At 41.9% G+C, this 17353-nt stretch overlaps 1 protein-coding gene across 1 annotated transcript in view; it reads left to right on the forward strand.

Annotated features, from left to right (window-relative positions):
* CNTN3 (contactin 3) overlaps positions 1 to 17353 on the forward strand; it is a 259214-nt gene that overhangs the window by 220034 nt on the left and 21827 nt on the right. Inside the window, exons 16-18 of the mRNA XM_032650525.1 lie at positions 2203 to 2273; positions 3226 to 3460; positions 6389 to 6504. Of these exons, the coding sequence (XP_032506416.1) occupies positions 2203 to 2273; positions 3226 to 3460; positions 6389 to 6504 (422 nt within the window). The remainder of the gene's footprint in view (positions 1 to 2202; positions 2274 to 3225; positions 3461 to 6388; positions 6505 to 17353) is intronic.

Below are 17353 nucleotides of genomic sequence, written 5' to 3' on the forward strand. Positions count from 1 at the left end.
ACTTCTCTTGCGCTTGATCTCCAGCCTCGATAATGCATTGTCGCAATTATCTGAACTATCTAACGGCAGACTGGCCATATGGCATTTGTCAAAAGACACGTGTAAGTGATTCTGATGTAGTGTGACATTTGCAAGAGTTCAGTCCATCGTCAGCATTCATTAGTGTATGTAGAGTGAATATGTTTTTGTCACTTAAGGTTATAATTACTATCTGATATAGTTACCCTGTTAACAGGGGAAGTGCTGTTTTCATTTATAACGAGCATTGACAAATTGGTAGGATAATGACTTCTGGGAGTTCAGCTGCTAGGAAATCTCATTCTGCCACCAAGCTTAAGCGATTGATGAATAGGTATATTTTGGCCCCTTGAGTATTAAATTAAGAGAGAATTATTGTTAAAATTTTCCATGTGGGGCAACTATTAATATTAACCATAAGACTCTTTTTATAATGCTAAAAATAGCCTAACATTGAAACTGCAAAGTAGAAAGTGTACATGGTATCACGTTATTGAGGCATCAGAGAGGACTTAAGACTTTCCTTTTCAGAGTCCACAGTATTAATTAAGACTAAAATTATGTTTGAAATACAGCCAATATATCACTTTGGAACAAAGCCAAGATAGAAGTCATGGAATACATTTCTGTAATTTTAATGATGCTCTTTTACACGGGACAATGCATATAATGTTTATGCCAGGTATTGTGAGAAATCGGGGAGCCATGTCTGTCTTGGTGCTCAGTTCATTTATTCACACAACACATCTTCAGGAAGTACCTGCTGTGCACTGAGCACTTTCTAGGTCCAGTGGGTACAGCTCTGAACGCAGCAAAGACCCATCTTCAGCGAACTTATGTTCTAGGTGTGTCATGGGATTTATTAAGCATAAATTTCTCAGCATAAAAGCCTGTGTGAGGTTCATAAAGATTATCTCATAACAGGATTTGAGAATTTAAGTATGGGTCATCTTTATATAGAGCCAATGTTGTTCTGAGAACTAAATCTGTACTTGAAATGGTCACAAGTTAAATGTTCATGCTGACGTGGATGGACCTAAAGATTATCATACCAAGTGAAGTCAAGTCAGACAGAGAAAGACAAATATCACTTATATGTGGAGTCTAAAAAAATAAAATAGTCACTTGAAAGAGTCACAAGTTAAATGTTCATGCTGACGTGGATGGACCTAAAGATTATCATACCAAGTGAAGTCAAGTCAGACAAAGAAAGACAAATATCACTTATATGTGGACTCTAAAAAAAAAATGATACAAATGAACTTATTTATGAAATAGACTCACAGACATAGAAAACAAACTTATGGCTACCAAAGGGGGAAGGAGAAGGGTGGGATAAACTAGGAATTTGGGATTAACAGGTACACACTACTATATATAAAGTAAGTAACCAACCAGGACCTACTGTATAGCACAGGGAACTATATTCAATATCTTGTAATAACCTATAAGGGAAAAGAATCAGAAAAAGAATATATATGTGTGTGTATATATATGTATATATATAAAACACTGAATCACTTTGCTGTATACCTGAACAATTGTAAATCAACTATAACTCAATTTTAAAAATCGCTTTGAAACTGGGAGAAGAAAAATGTCCATATGGGATTGATTTATCATCATCCCTGATGAATCACTTTTTCTTGTTTTATTAACCTTCACACTGAGTCATTGTTTTCTTACTGTTTGAGATATTTTGAATATTTAATAATTTTATGCAAATATAAAGCATGTGATGATCTCCCTCAAAGATATATATATATACACATATATATGCACACACATATAATTGCATATATACACCCACGTGTGCACACACACACACACACACACACGTGTAATGTGCCAATGATCAAATTATTTTAAGTATTAAAAGTAAACAACAGGGCTTCCCTGGTGGCGCAGTGGTTGAGAGTCCGCCTGCCGATGCAAGGGACACGGGTTCGTGCCCCGGTCCGGGAAGATCCCACATTGCCACGGAGCGGCTGGGCCCGTGAGCCATGGCCACTGAGCCTGCGCGTCCGGAGCCTGTGCTCCGCAGCGGGAGAGGCCACAACAGTGAGAGGCCCGCATACCACAAAAAAAAAAAAAAAAAAAAAAAAGTAAACAACATTGAGTCTTCTTTCAGATAAATCTTACTAGATGCTAGCAGGGTTTCAGTCTTTCTTTCTAACCTTTCAGTGCCGGAAGTGCCTCCTTCAGATGCCAGTGGAGGAGGTGGGAGCCGGTCTGAACTGGTGATCACCTGGGATGTAAGTGTCTGCACAGCGCCTGCCCCTCAGGGTGACGCCCTTCCCACAGTCATGGCGTCCTGGGTGGTGCTAGTGGTGGTGGCTGGAACTAGTAGCCAATATTTTTGAGTGTTCACTCTGTGTTAATCATTGTTCCTAGCATTTTGCATATTTTTTTCATTTTATCCTCGCAAGGTTTTTTAGGTGAAAGCACTAAGGCATAGAGATGTTAAATAATTTGCCCGAGGTCATCTGGCTGGTAAACATAGGGGTGAGTCTAGTCCTGGCTGTTTACTCTGGAGCAGCACCTCTGGAGCTGCTCCCCCGCTGGTGATGCACACACCACTTCTCCAGCGGGGGCTGCGTCCTAGCCATTCTCTCAGCCCTCGCTTTAAGTCATAATTAGGAAAAACGTTAATTAACAAAGTCAGAAGGCACTAGAATTGTCTACACTATTTGAAGATGTGGGTGGAAAAATAAGAAGTCGAGAGGTTATGGAGTGTCAATAGGAATTTTTGGCATGATGCAAATACAGCTTTGAGTTTAATATATTGTTTTTATTTCCTTTTTTAAAGTTTTACTCTTGCTCTGAATTATCATGTCAATGTGTAGTTTTTTTCTATAAAATCAACATTATGGATGAGATGATTTTTATTTGATTTAGAGATGCAGTATTTCAACTGAAAGTATATCTTTATTATTCAGAACTCAAATTAGGGCTGCAAGATGCTCAAAAATCTGAATAATTTGGGAAAATTCCAGTTAGTTATCTGATGGCTATGAAAGAGTGCCATATGTTTATTTAAAAGCAGCTGACTGTCCCCCTGACCTTTTTCTCCTTTTTTAATCCAACCACTTAATACAATGTGGATTATTATTTGATGGCTTTTACAAAAGACTCCGCATTAGAGCTGCATTTATTTTTGCCTTGCTCTCGTGTGAAAGCGTGAGTTAATATGCCTTTCCTTTACAGCCAGTCCCTGAAGAACTACAGAATGGTGAAGGTTTTGGATATGTTGTTGCTTTCCGCCCTGTTGGAGTAAGCAACTGGATCCAGACAGTGGTCACATCTCCTGATACCCCAAGATATGTCTTTAGAAATGAAAGCATCCTGCCATTTTCACTGTATGAAGTTAAAGTGGGTGTTTATAATAACAAAGGTGAAGGACCATTTAGCCCAGTGACAACAGTGTTCTCTGCAGAAGAAGGTATGGAAAGGCTATGATTAGACAGATGGTCTTCAACTTAATGATTTTTTGACTTTACAGTGGTGTGAAGTGAGACACATTTCAGTAGAAATCGCACTTCGAGTTTCTAATTTTAATCTTTTCCTGGGCTAGTGATACGGAGTAAAATGATCTCTCAGGATGCTGGGCAGCAGTAGCTACAGCGCCTAGGCAGCCAGACAACCACAAGCGTAAACAATGGATATACTTAAAATGATTCTGAACCATGCAACCGTTCTATTTTTCACTTTCAGTACAGTAGTCAATAACTTACAGGAGATACTCAACACTTTATTGTAAAGTAGGCCTTGTATTAGATGATTTTGCCCAACTGTAGGCTAATGTAAGTGTTCAGAGCCCGTTTAAGGTAGGCTAGGCTAAGCTTTGCTGTTTGCTCTATTAGGTATATTAAATGCATTTTCGACTTACGATATTTTCAAATTAAGATGTGTTTATCGAGATGTAACCCCATCATAAGTCAAGGAAGATGTGTATGTCAGTTCCACACTTAATCAACCAATTGTGCTCCAAAAACCCATTTGGAAGTTCTTTGTGACTTCAGATATATTTCTTGAAAAGGAGAATGATTGAAGTCATAGTTACTAGTCCAGGTAATAAAGATCAACCATGCCCTGTTGAAGTGTGAGACTCAATGGCTAGTTAGAGGGGGTAATAATTAGTTACAAATGTGCTTATGAGGAATACATTGAGTTCCAGTCTGTGAAGCAGGGGACAGCACAGCCTTCTACAGATTTCTTCTTTGGGAGGTAAGATTAAGATATTCTTTTTGAAGTGCCGTGGTCTGAAGTTTTATAGTGGTTCCTAGACCTGAGAAAGAGATTTTAGCAGGATGGAGAGGGACGACCAGAAGCCTGACATTGGAGAGGTATGGAATATGGAGGTTTGAGGATGGGTTTCACCAGTTCTAGTCGGTATAGATTCATACATACTCCACTCTGGACTCACTCCCTTTCTCTGCCTTTCTGTCCCAGAAAGTAGTAGTAAACATAATAGTAATGTTAGGAGAATCCTATGAAATTGCCATTTTATAGGTCAAAAGCAGCTGAATGTTGGCTATCTCATGCGGTTCTAGCTAGTTAGAATGGCAGGAGCTAGCATGTATTAGATGCTTACTATCAGCCAGACATTACCTAATTTGAATCTTCCGAGGAGGAATGACAAGTAGGTACTTGTCATTTGTTATTTCCCACTTACACAGGAGAAAATGGAAGCTTGATGAAAGAAATTAATGAACTTGCCAAAATCCATACAGACCTATTGAGCTCGTATTTTAACCCCGGGCCTTTGCTCTTGAGTAGTTTGAGCTCACGAAATATGATTTCACAGTATCTCCTCTATCCTCCAAGCCTTACAGTAAATTGAGAAAGTGGGTCCACAGTTGTCATTCCTAAAAACAGTAAGGAGGCTCAGTTTTTCGTCATGCTGTCACCTCCTGTTTTTGTTCTCTTTTCCCACTGAGTTCTGAGAGAAAAAGGGAGCAGGATTTTTAATTTTTTTGCAAAACCAAGAGCTTTTATATTCATAGCCAGACCCTATCTCCAAGAGTTGCTGAGAAGGATTATCATTACAAGAGCAGGTCAGGAGTCTGAGGGATGATGACAATTCAATTAACCAGGGAGTTTGGGTAGACGGGGTTGGGGGCGGGCGGCAGCTGGGAAGGAGGGATGGCCAGAGCCTTTTAATATCTTCTTGCCTCCTGCACTTTCCTTCTCCTGTTTCCATTCTTGCCACCACTGATGATTTGGTTAAAGGTCTTTCTGTTCCAAATGTCAGAAACTGATTTGACTTGTCTTTTAAAAAAGCAGGGATTGGGGCTTCCCTGGTGGCGCAGTGGTTGAGAGTCTGCCTGCCGATGCAGGGGACACAGGTTCATGCCCCGGTCCGGGAAGATCCCACATGCTGTGGAGCGGCTGGGCCCGTGAGCCATGGCCGCTGAGCCTGCGCGTCTGGAGCCTGTGCTCCGCAGTGGGAGAGGCCACAACAGTGAGAGGCCCACGTGCCGCAAAAAAAAAAAAAAAAAAAAAAGCAGGGATTTATTGGAAATATACTCACACCTTTCACTGAATCAAAGAGAGAGGTAAATAGCAAACCTCATGAAGAACCTTAATCAGAGAAGCTCTGGGCCCTCAGAAACCTAGGGCTTCTCTAGGGCACCAGGGCTGGATTGATTGGCCTCAAGTCTTCCTCGTTTCTCCAAAGCACATTTCAAATTCTCAAGAGAAAAAAATCTAATAGGCCCATCCTTGGACCAGGGGTCTATCTCAGTATGCATCAGCCATGGCCAGGGGGCAGGATCCTTTAACGTAGAAATGGATATTGGGGGAGGACGCATCTCTGCTCAGAGCTCCTAAGAGGAAAGAATCACTGTGAGATCCATGAAGCCCCGAGAGTTCTCCATTACAAAGGGGATTTCTTCCTGTGTACTAAGCTCTGTGTGTGCCTATCTCCTCCAGAAGAGTACAGGATCTCATTTAACTTTGCCCCTCTTGTGGGCCTGGCTAGACAAGGCACTCACTAAATGCTTATTGAATAAATGAACTCTGTAGACCTTGACCTTTATTTGGAAAAACAAAAAATAACATAAAATAAGTAGCACTTGTGGGCATAGGATTTCCCATAGGCACTGTGGGACGGAGAGGAGAGAAATAATGATGGGGGGGAAAGTAGGATGCCAAGAAGGGAGTGCTAGAGAGGGAGCAAGTTGCCCTGGCTGTTCAGCAAGGAAAAGCCTGTGGCTGTGATGCTCTCTCTTCCTAGGAAATGGAAAGTGACCAAGACATGGTTCCTGTTTTCAAATAGTTTTACAGAATATTTTACATGTTCAAATATGTTAAAATGCTTTTTTTTAAAAAAATAAGAACTTCAACATATTTTTCTGTTCCCAAATAGAACCTACAGTAGCTCCATCTCAAGTTTGTGCAAATAGCTTGTCTTCCTCAGAAATTGAAGTTTCTTGGAACGCTGTTCCTTGGAAGTTGAGCAATGGACACTTACTCGGCTATGAGGTAATGTCTTTTAAAATTAATTAGCTCGTGTAAGTATGTTGCCATGCTACCTTGTCTGCTTTCATTTAAAAGTTTTCTTAACAATGACATCTTAGCTAAAGTCTGACTTTTGTTCAATTTTATCACCCTATTCTGTGTGACTATCAACGGATATTGACTTGAACTCAACCAGTTGAATGAAAGTGACTTTAGTTGAGGTATAAAAGAAAAAAAAAATGAAAGGAAATCATGTATCCTGTGGGCCTAATCTGTAGCTAGTTTGGCGAAAAAATAGGAGTGAGATCGAAACATAGTATTTAAGTTCACTGGGTATATCTGCTAATAGCTCTTCCAATGCTTTGTCTTATTTTCTTGGTGGCCTTGCTACTTCCAGGCTCTAGAGAAGTCAGCCTTGTAGAATGTAATTCTTGCCTTCAAATCATTGCCTTTGGTGAAATAAGATGAAAGGTCTGAAACAGCATAGCACAAGACCAAATGTAATGAAGTTCAGAATAGGCCACACAGAAAGTGGTTGAGGGATGAGTGACCTTGAACGGTTTCATAAGGGTAGTAAGGTTTAACAGGACTTCAAGGAAAAAAATAAGTAAACGTAGAGAAAGTGGAAACATTCCAGACTGAGCATGGCACATTGAAAGAGCGGAAGGAGTAGAGGTCCGCCTGTAGCAGGTGGTTCCTGTAGGGCAGGTGACGGTGGAAGGGTACAGTGGGGCCAGGTCACAGACGGCTCTGAATGTTAAGCAGAACCATTCTGGACTGGGCTCCATGTTTAGGACGGAGCAGTTAGAGAAAAGTGGGAGTAGTTGAGCTGAGAGCTGACAAGATAAAAAGCGAAGTCTTAAGAAGGTTTCTGTGACCATGAAACTGTGGTAGCCACAGCTGTGATTTCACCCCGACCCACAGCTATCTTCTTAGCAAGCTTCCCTCCTGCTTCTAATTCCTGATTCAGTGGCGTATTTACATGCACGTGTTTGCAATACAGGACCGTGTACCCTGCCACTTGCCAGCATAACCTCAGTGACTGCACGAGGGTGGTCACTTGCTCAAAGGCAGCTGACCCATGGGCAGTTAAGCTGAGCTAGTCAGCTTCTTTTTTTGTGTGTGCGGTACACGGGCCTCTCACTGCTGTGGCCTCTCCCGTTGCGGAGCACAGGCTCCGGACGCGCAGGCTCAGCGGCCGTGGCTCACGGGCCCAGCCGCTCCGCGGCATGTGGGATCCTCCAGGACCGGGGCACAAACCCGTGTCCCCTGCATCGGCAGGCGGACCCTCAACCACTGTGCCACCGGTGAAGCCCTAGTCAGATCCTTGTTTGAAGAATTGAAGCAAGCAGCATAGAGATTGTGTTTAGTGAGTATAATGCAGTGATATGTCAAATTTAGGGCCCAGTTCAGACTTCCCAAGTGAAAGCCATGGGCAGATAGGACAAAGCTGATTTACAGAGATGAGATGGAGCAGACATACGTTCATGCAGCCCTAAAGGATAGAGGCGACAAGGACCCATGGAGCTTAAAGAGCAAAGTAGAAGAGCTCTTTGACAATTGTCCAGTTCTTGAGTTGGCTCTTCTCTTTCTCATAATGTCACCTTGTCCTCCTCTTCAGCCATCAGCTCCCTTTACATTTGAACTTGAGAGAGTTCCTGGTCCTTGTAACCCAACAAGCAGTGACTTGAATAAATGAAAGATAAAGTAGAGAAAGGATTGGCTAGAGCAGTGGTGCTCAAAGGATGCACCATGAGCCACCTTCACCACAATTACCTAAATTTCTGCTGAAGATGAGCCCCCAGAATCCTCCCTGGGCCCACTGAACCCAGACACCTAGGGGTGGGTGTTGTGAATGTGCATTTTTATGTTTCCCATAGGGAAACATCTTCCTGCACATGTATGTATAGGAAGCCCTGGTCTTGACAGAGAACCTGATCACAGACAGAGCTGTCCAGACTTAAGGAAACCGAAGTGATACTGAAGAAGCAAAACACCACATAAATACAGCAGAGCAACTCGATCAGCGTCTTAAAGGAAGCCAAGAACACTTGGATGGAAAATTCCTTTAATTCCCTGACAGTGAGTAGAAGCAGTGAAAGATAGTGGGCAACCAATAGTAGCTCCCCAATGATTAGAGAAATGGCATTGACAGGAATCGTAAGTGGGATGGAAGGAACACAGATGTAAAGGAGCATAATCCTGAGGTCAAACCTGTACCAGACCCCAACTCTGCCACTCACTGTGCTGGAAGAGTTACATCAATTCTGTGAGCCTCATTTTCCTCGCCTGCAGAATGGGAACAATGGGCCTAACCTAATTAGGATTTTGAGAGGATTGAATGAGATTAGGCACCTGTGCTTCTCACAGTTTCTGGCTCATAATAATAAGTAATGAATAAGTGTGAGCCATGTTCCAGAAGAATTTTTCAGATATTAATTTATAGATTTCTCCCCAGTAACTATTCTCAAGCAGTTCTTCGACTCCAAGCTCTTTTGCCTCATGAGAGTTTGTGACAGCTATCAAGATGGGGTTGCCTGTGAGATCCCTTCCTTCCTCGCTTCGTTAAAGCTCAAGCCTTTAAGGAGATTATTTCATGTATCCTAGAGGGTGAAGAGAGAGAACATGCCACAGAGGAAAAAATACAAGAGAAATTTCAGGTGACCTTGGAGGAAACGAAGATCTGAGGCTTACGAAATCTCGAGGGTCCCACAGCTTTCTACCTGGCGGTGCCCAAGTTGGTGGCCAGACCACAGAAGGGAACAGCTGTGCTTCCCACACTCAGCAAGGACTTCTTATTCCCCAAGCATGGCAGAACTGCTGGGCCTAAAGGGATCAGACCAATGTAACAGGAAGTTATCTTGGCCAGGCTTTGGGAAGGGAGCCCCAGGAGTGACTGAAGTCGAATTTTCCATTAGCTGAGCAGGATATGAAATACAGTGTTAAATCAAATTTACTTAAAATAAATGAGCACATTTTGCATCTCTCCAACAGCAGACTGAAGTACACATCCCCCATTCATAACTTTGTCCTTTACAAACTGTATGATAGGATCATAATTTCTGACTTGGTTGTAGCTTGTGAGGTAGTTAAGAGAAATGAGCAAGAGACTCTATATAAATGGGCTTTGTGGGCTTCCAAGCACCACAGGAATGTTACCAGTCACTGGCGATTGTTTTGACAGCTTGGCGGCAGGTAGATGCTGATTTTAGAATATATCAGTTTAAGCTGATCACGAGTCATCCAGATACGCATACTCCCTAAGAACGTAGAATTATACCACTGTGGCTCAGGTCAGCGGAGAGAGGTTGATTGAACAAGAGAGAAAACCAAAGAATCCAAGTAGTGCCACTGTGGTATCCCATGAAGTCCACACTATTTTGGAATTAGACAAACCCGCCTTCAAATCCACTGGGACAGAATATAAGCTCCACCAGCGACAGGGGATTCTGCCTGTTTGTTCACTGATGTATTCCAAGTGCCAAGAGTTGTATCTGGCACACAGGAGGCAGGCAAAAAGTTCATGTTGATTGAATAAATGCAATTTTGGCTCCATTATCTTACTGCTATCTGGCTTTGAGCACATTATGAATGCTCTCCAAGGCCCAGTTAAAACAGTAAATAACTCTCAGCGTCACTGAAGAAACTTTAAGTGAGATAAAGCAGCCATTGTGAAAATGGCCCAAAGAGACTTTGGGAGCTTCTCCTTTTCTGTTTTGAATATTGGGCATTGGGATAAGATTTCACTGAAAGGGGAAATTTGAAAACCAGTGAAGTAATACAGAAACACTTGGCACAATCTGAGTATGGCACTCAGTGCTGTTGTTTGTGTTGCTACTGGTGTTGCTCTTAGGTGGGGGGCAAAAAGATGCAGAGCGATGAGCATATGGGACTTTGCTCGACATTAACGAGGACATCTTGCCTATCTGTGTAAAGAGTACCAAATTTAACATCCAAATGGAGCCTGAATACAGTATTGAAAGGAAACAACTAGTGAAAGTTTGTTCCCCAAGTGCTAGGTATGTATGAAAAGAAAGAAACAAGCTCAGGAAAAGGTATACTAATTGGGGCAACTTAAGAAATAATTTATATAATTATGCCAAGATAAAAATATGTATTTTCATAGTCTCAATAATGATTTAAACAGTAACTTGGAAGAATAAATGACTTAGCAGAGTATTTAACTATCAGGCATGTGGCTAACTTTCTGGGTTGCAGTTTCCCCAGTGTGGCTTTATAATTGTTAATAGCACCTGCTTCCCTCTCGTCTCACCATGTGCCACGTGGTGTGCTGAGCACACATCATCATTAGCATCTAGACTAATTTTCTTTCTGATTTGACCAGTAGTCGTCGAGGAGCTCATTTCCCTGGGCTCCAATTTATTTCATCTTCTAAGCCACAACACTCAGGCTCAGATCTTTTCTTGTGCCCTTTGCATAGGAACAAGAGATACGTACAGACAAGATAAAGAGGATGCAGATGATTTAAGTTCATGGGTAGTGGGTGCCTGAGGAACAAAAGCTCCAAAGTTCTAGCTTGGTATATACAGTCCATTTCTTTGAAGTCATTTTGTGTCTTGAGAAGATAAAACTTGGGAGAATGACCTTGATAAGTGATGGAAACAAAAATCTATACTTGTGAAATACTGCAGGTAAGCATATTTGTGGGACTGTTGCAGGAGGGGGACCCCTTCCAGGGCCCGAGAGTGGGCTCTTGTCTAACACTCAGAAGTGAAGTGTCTGGAGAGACACACGTGCTGACAAAGCAGAAGACTTTGCTGGGAAGCGGCTCCCGGGTGGAGAGCAGCAGGGTAAGGGAAGCCAGGAGAACTGCTCGGCCCACGTGGCTCAGTCTCGGGTTTTATGGGGATGGGGTTAGTTTTGGGGTTATCTCTGGACAGTCACTTTGACTCAGGGTCCTTCCCGGTGGCGCGTGCATCGCTCGGCCAAGATGGATTCCAGCGAGAAGGATTCTGGGAAGTTGGCAGGACATCTGGGCTGGCGTCTCCTCTTTCCTTGTGACTTTTCCCGAATTCTTCCGGTTGGTGGTAGCTTGTTAGTTTCGCATTCCTTACCAGGACCTCCTGTTGAAGATAACTCATGCAAGTGGTCACTGTCGTGCCTGGCCAGGGCGGGCCGTTTCAGTCAGTGTTTCCCCGGGAGGGGGGGCGAGGGGGAGTTGTAGATTTTTTTTAAATGTTTGGCAGTGAAATAGAACTTGGGTAGGGAGGGAGGGGAACACAGTAGATTTATTGTTTTTCATGTGTAACAGGGGAACATAACTAAAGATGTGTACAGAAGGCCAAACTAAAACTTCACAGATACCTCTATCCTACCTCCTGTTCTAAACAGCTGTACAGAATGTGTTTAGCTCCTAGCATTTTAATTAGAATGGAAAAAGGCGTCAAATATTTGAATACTTTTTTGAGAATACGAAAATTCTACTGGAAGAAACAAAGACATATGGAGAGAGTCTAATTCCTTACTATCAGGCCGAGAATTAACTTCACTCTAGAACGAGTCACATGTACGTAGGAAAATTGGATAGAGACAATTCAGGTCCATTTAAATAAACAGGAAGGCAGCAAAAATGAATTGAGTAAATAAAATGCAGACTTTCTGGAGGTGGTGGAAGGATTTGTTATGCTGGAGAGAGCAGTAAGTACGTGTGTGAGTGAGAGCCACCCAAACAAAGCTGGGTTTGTTATTAGGCAAATATAGTCCCTACAAGACTGTGGCTCAGCATTGAGGGATCCAGGGGAGTAAATATCCCAGCCTCTCTCTCCTAGCACCAGCCGTCTCCTGGCTTCTCTGTTTCTGAATTCAGGTTCACTGCTCTCCTCTCAAAAGCCAGTACTCAAGAGACAAGTGCTGGTAGGAACGGAAAAGTCGCTTTATTCAGGAGGCCAGCAAACTGGGAAGATGGCGAACTTGTGTCCAAAAACCAACTCTGAAGATTCTGCTCGACCATGAAAGTTTTTAAAGGGAGAATGATTTGGGGAGGCCTTCAGGGTCTTCATTTATCTTCCACTGTGCAGACTTTTTTCTGATGGGTTGGTGGTGAGGTAAACAGGGCTGTGCTCCAGGAAACTGGTGCTCAGGCCGAAGTTACCATCCTCCACCTGGGCGGGGGGCCTTAGTTCCTGCGGAAGAACTCAAAGGTATTGTTATGTATATTCCTTGAGGTGGAAGCAGGACCCTGCGCCTCCACTCCCACCCCGTGCACTATTATTTCTTGCCTGCTTCTCCTTTGTTTCTGTATTCCCTCCCTTCCCTGTTAAGCAGTTATTTGAATCCTCCCTTTGGAACTCAGGGTAGGGTCAAGGAGGCTAAATGAAGCCTATTTCTTGCAAACAAGAAACTGGGTATACAGAAAGGATTTGTACTGGGAGGGGCCATACAGGGTCCTGCTCCATTTCCTCTCCATCAGGTGAGAAGCCAGAGGGTCAGCAAGTTTGGTATGTAATTCACATAGGTCAGCCCTCCAGGGACTGAGAGCTAAGTAAACAGTAGGAGATAGATCTGGATGTGTCTTCTAAAACCTGTCGAATGCATTTGCCTGCCCGATATTTACTGAAATGTGTTCCATCTAGCAGCTAAGATGAAATATTTGTCTTCCTGAAAATCTGTAAGTATACACAAAATTATTTCAGTCTATTCTGACTAAATACCTGTACTTTAATGGCTAAAAAAGGTGCCATTTTTCAATATATTATTTTTATAAACTGCATTTCATTTTAGGCTTAAGTGAAATCTCTGATACTGTGATATGAAGGACTCCTCACAGCAGGGGCATTCGTTTTTGGAATAACCAAATTACTTGCAGAAATAGAGATAGCATTTTAAATCCTGACATTCCTCAAGTTTATTTCTGTTTACTTACCGAGATAAAAATATATTAGCTTGTGAAAGGGTATTAAGGTTCTGAAGAAAAAATTATTATCAAGAAATTGGAGTCCCAGTGTTTCATAGGCACATAGAATATTAGGACTTGAGTAACTAGCTTGGTGAATTAAGGGGAAAAAAATCTTCCTCTCTGCTCTATCCACAAAACAGTTCTGACACCAAAAATGTGGGGTTTTTTCTCTACACCAACCAGTTCTCTGACACCAGCTGGGGGTCCTAAAATTCAATTCAATTTTGATCCTCTGTACCTAGAGTTAGCTTCAGATCCTACAAATTGAGGGTTCAGTCCCACAAGACTGCCCTGCCCCCCCCACCACACACACACAAATATCAGATGCTAGTCACAAGTCCAGCCCTCCACTGACCAACTGAGGGGTTCCCACAACCCCCTCCTTGGGTTTGATAACTTGCTAGAATGGCTCACAAAACTCAGGAACGCACTTTACTTACCATTCTCCATTTATTGTAAAGGATACAACTCAGCAACAGCTAAACGGAAGAGGGGTGTAGGGCAAGGTATGTGGGAAGGGGCACAGAGCTTCCATGCCCTCTCCATGCCCTCCACTCTCCCAGCACCTCAATGTGTTCACTTACTTGGAAGCCCTTCAAACCGCTTCAGTTAGGTTTTTTTTTAATGGAGGCTTCACTGCATAGGAACGATTGATTAAATCATTGACCGTTAGTTAACCAAATTAAATCAACCTCCAGCCTTGTGTCAGGAGGTGGACCTGAAAGTTCCAACCCTCTAATCACAAGGTTGGTTACCCTGGCAACCAGTCTCCATCCTGAAGGTACCCAGGAGACCGCAGCCACCAGATGTCTCATTAGCATACAAAAGACACTTACCGGGGCTTCCCTGGTGGCTCAGTGGTTGAGAGTCCGCCTGCCGATGCAGGGGACACGGGTTCGCGCCCCGGTCCGGAAAGATCCCACATGCCACGGAGCGGCTGGGCCCCTGAGCCATGGCCACTGGGCCTGCACGTCCGGAGCCTGTGCTCCGCAACGTGAGAGGCCACAGCAGTGAGAGGCCCGCGTACTGCAAAAAAACAAAAAAACCCCAAAAAAACCCACACTTACCACTTCTGAGATTCCACGGGTTTGGGGGGAGCTGGTGCAGAGACCAAATACATATTTCTTATGTGTCTCTGTGGTGGGAAGAAGGGAGGCATTTTTAAACTGTCTGTGTTTAAGTCATTCAAGAATTCACCAATATTAGGTACGTAGCGTGTACAAGCTTGGACCCAAGCGGCAGAGCTATGGTGATGACCAAGACAAACCTGCCTCCAGAACATGAGTCCACCTTAGCATTCGCGCCTCCTGCTATTTTCTGTGCCAAGGGATGCAGTTGCTGGCACTGCCGCACACTCGCACTAGCAAACCAAGGCAGGGTGACCCGCTACTGATGGAGAGAGTGGCCTGTGTCTCTCAGGCTGGGTGATGAAAAAAAATGTTGAGAGCCACAATTCAGTCTTAACCACCTTCTCCTTTGGAGTTGATTTACCTTTTATTTTTCCTCCCTCTGAACTCAGAGTGAATCTACAACATGAAAATATCTGCGTTTCTTCAGCTCTGGAAAATTCTGAGACATTTTCTCTTTTATTGTTGTCTTTTCCTTAACCTCTCCTTCTGGAACTCTGGTTGGAAAATGTCATTCATCCTCAGTGTTTCTTAACTTGGCTTTCATAATTTTTCTTTCCTTCTCCGTGTTCTGGATTTATTCATTCTGTCTTCTACCTTGCGGTCTTCAGCTCAATCCTAGCACTGATTTCTTTTTTACTATTGTATTTTTCAGGTGTCAGAATTCTACTTGATATTTTTTAGATTCGCCCCATCTTTTTTCTTCGTCTCCTATTCTTGCATTATAAATTTAGTCCCTTCTCTGGTAAATTTGAACATTTTAAATATACTTATTTTAAGATCCATGTCACCTAAACGTATAATAGGCAGTCCCCTGTGGTCCAGTCTGCTGACTTTCTTTCTTGTTAGCAGGGTTCCTCATGTGCTTTGTAATAGTTCTCTCTCTGCTCATCTTTTGTAGATGCTGCCTTCATGTTCTGACAATGTTATATTAACTCTTTTCTGCACAACTATATTTTCAGAGTTTGTTCCTTCAGCCTGGACACGTTTCCTTTCTTCATCCCTGTATTGTGGTTGTGCCTATAAAATCCATATTAGTGTGGAGTTATATTCTGTCCTCTCAAGTGTAGAACTTTTACCATTTAAACCCAGAACACAACTGAGAGGAAAAATGGTGTCTTTTCTTCTTGGCTTTTTCCTCTATTTAAAAAAAAAAAAAAGACTATCCTCATATAAATATTTTTGAACAAAATTTTATAGAACATAACTGATTTATTACTTACATAATAAAAAATATCTATCCTTGTATAAATATTTTTGAACAAAATTTTTATAGAACATAACTATTACTTGGAAATATATGTCACTGCTTTATTTCTTTATGCTTTAGTTATATGCATATTTATTCAACTTTTAAAGTAAAGCTATTTAAGAAGATTATATAATAAGTTTGAACTAATATCATGCTCAATTTTGGCACTAAATTTTCTCTATGATTAAATATTTCTAATACCTGTCAGAGACTAATATCTAAAAATAAATCTCTCATTCTGATACATGGAGATTGGTTAAAGTACTTCAGAAACAAACTGCTATCAAGAGCTTTCAGACACCTTCTATGAACTGATTTATAAAAGATAATCCATATGCTAATTGAAAATTATTTTTATTTCTTCTTTAAATCAGTCTCCTAAGGAATGATTTCTTAGGCAACTTATATTGAAGTAATTTGAATACAGAAAGAATGGCGCATGGATGGAAACCTAAGAGGCCAGTGTGTATCACAGGATGATCTTGATTGAGTTACTTGAGTTCTCCCTGCCTTTGTCATTCCATGTGTTGAGTGACAATTATTAAAGCTCATAATTATGTGATCTTTTTCCCAGTCTGTGCTCTTTCCTAGGCCACAAGTTTTCGGGCTGACTACAGTGTTTTATTAGAATTATCGATTATGTGTCATTCTTAGTTTCATAACTAGACAGTGTTTTAAAGAGCAGGGAGCGTCTTCTCATGGTGGTCATCTAAACCTAAGCAGTACCTCCGCTGTTTACAGCTGGTGGATTTAGAATGTTTGTGAGTTTTCGGTATCCATTAACAATTTGCGGGGTGTGGCTTTATAAAAGACCGTTTGGCATGTTATCCTTAATTAGTGAATAAAACCTATGTGGTTTTCTTTGATAATGGTAAATGGTATCTGTCATATCTGTGGATGTGTTTTGCTAATTTATATTCGATGCTTTAAAGCTGTAGGAGGTGCATATTCAGTTCAGTCCTGATTATTTGGGTTTACATCCTCCTTTCAAGGTTTTTCTGAAAAGTAATAACTTCTTTCCAGGGAAAACGCACATATACACATACATGAGCCCAGCATTTTGCATGAATTTAAGGGGGCCTTGATATCAATATAAATATACATGTATAATGTACACACACATATATACATGCACATATATAGGGAAAATATTGATCTTGCATGATATTAATATGCTAATTTGGGATTATTATCGAAAAACCTGAGATTTTATATTTTGCTGTTAATCTTTTTTAAAGAAATAATTTTATAGTTGCTCATTTTTTTAAAGTAACTTTAGGTGTATTTTTCTCAGAGGCCTGAAATGGGTTTACCCTATGCAACCCATAAACACGTTTTGTTTAGCCCACAGACAAATGGGGCCAACTCTAAATTTGGGACATTTCACATTAAAATCAGGATTTTTGCTTTCTTTTAAAAAGTGACCTGTAAACACTGGGTCCATCTTCCCCGCATCGACCAGAGCTGCGTAGAGGCTCCATTACGAAGATGGAACGTGCCTGTCTCCTTTGCCGCAGTTCCCACACGTCTCTACTGCCTTCATGACTCTGATGGCTGAGCATCGATTGCCGTTTTCAT

Source organism: Phocoena sinus, chromosome 11 (genome assembly GCF_008692025.1).
Source record: "Phocoena sinus isolate mPhoSin1 chromosome 11, mPhoSin1.pri, whole genome shotgun sequence".
Lineage (NCBI taxonomy): Eukaryota > Metazoa > Chordata > Mammalia > Artiodactyla > Phocoenidae > Phocoena > Phocoena sinus.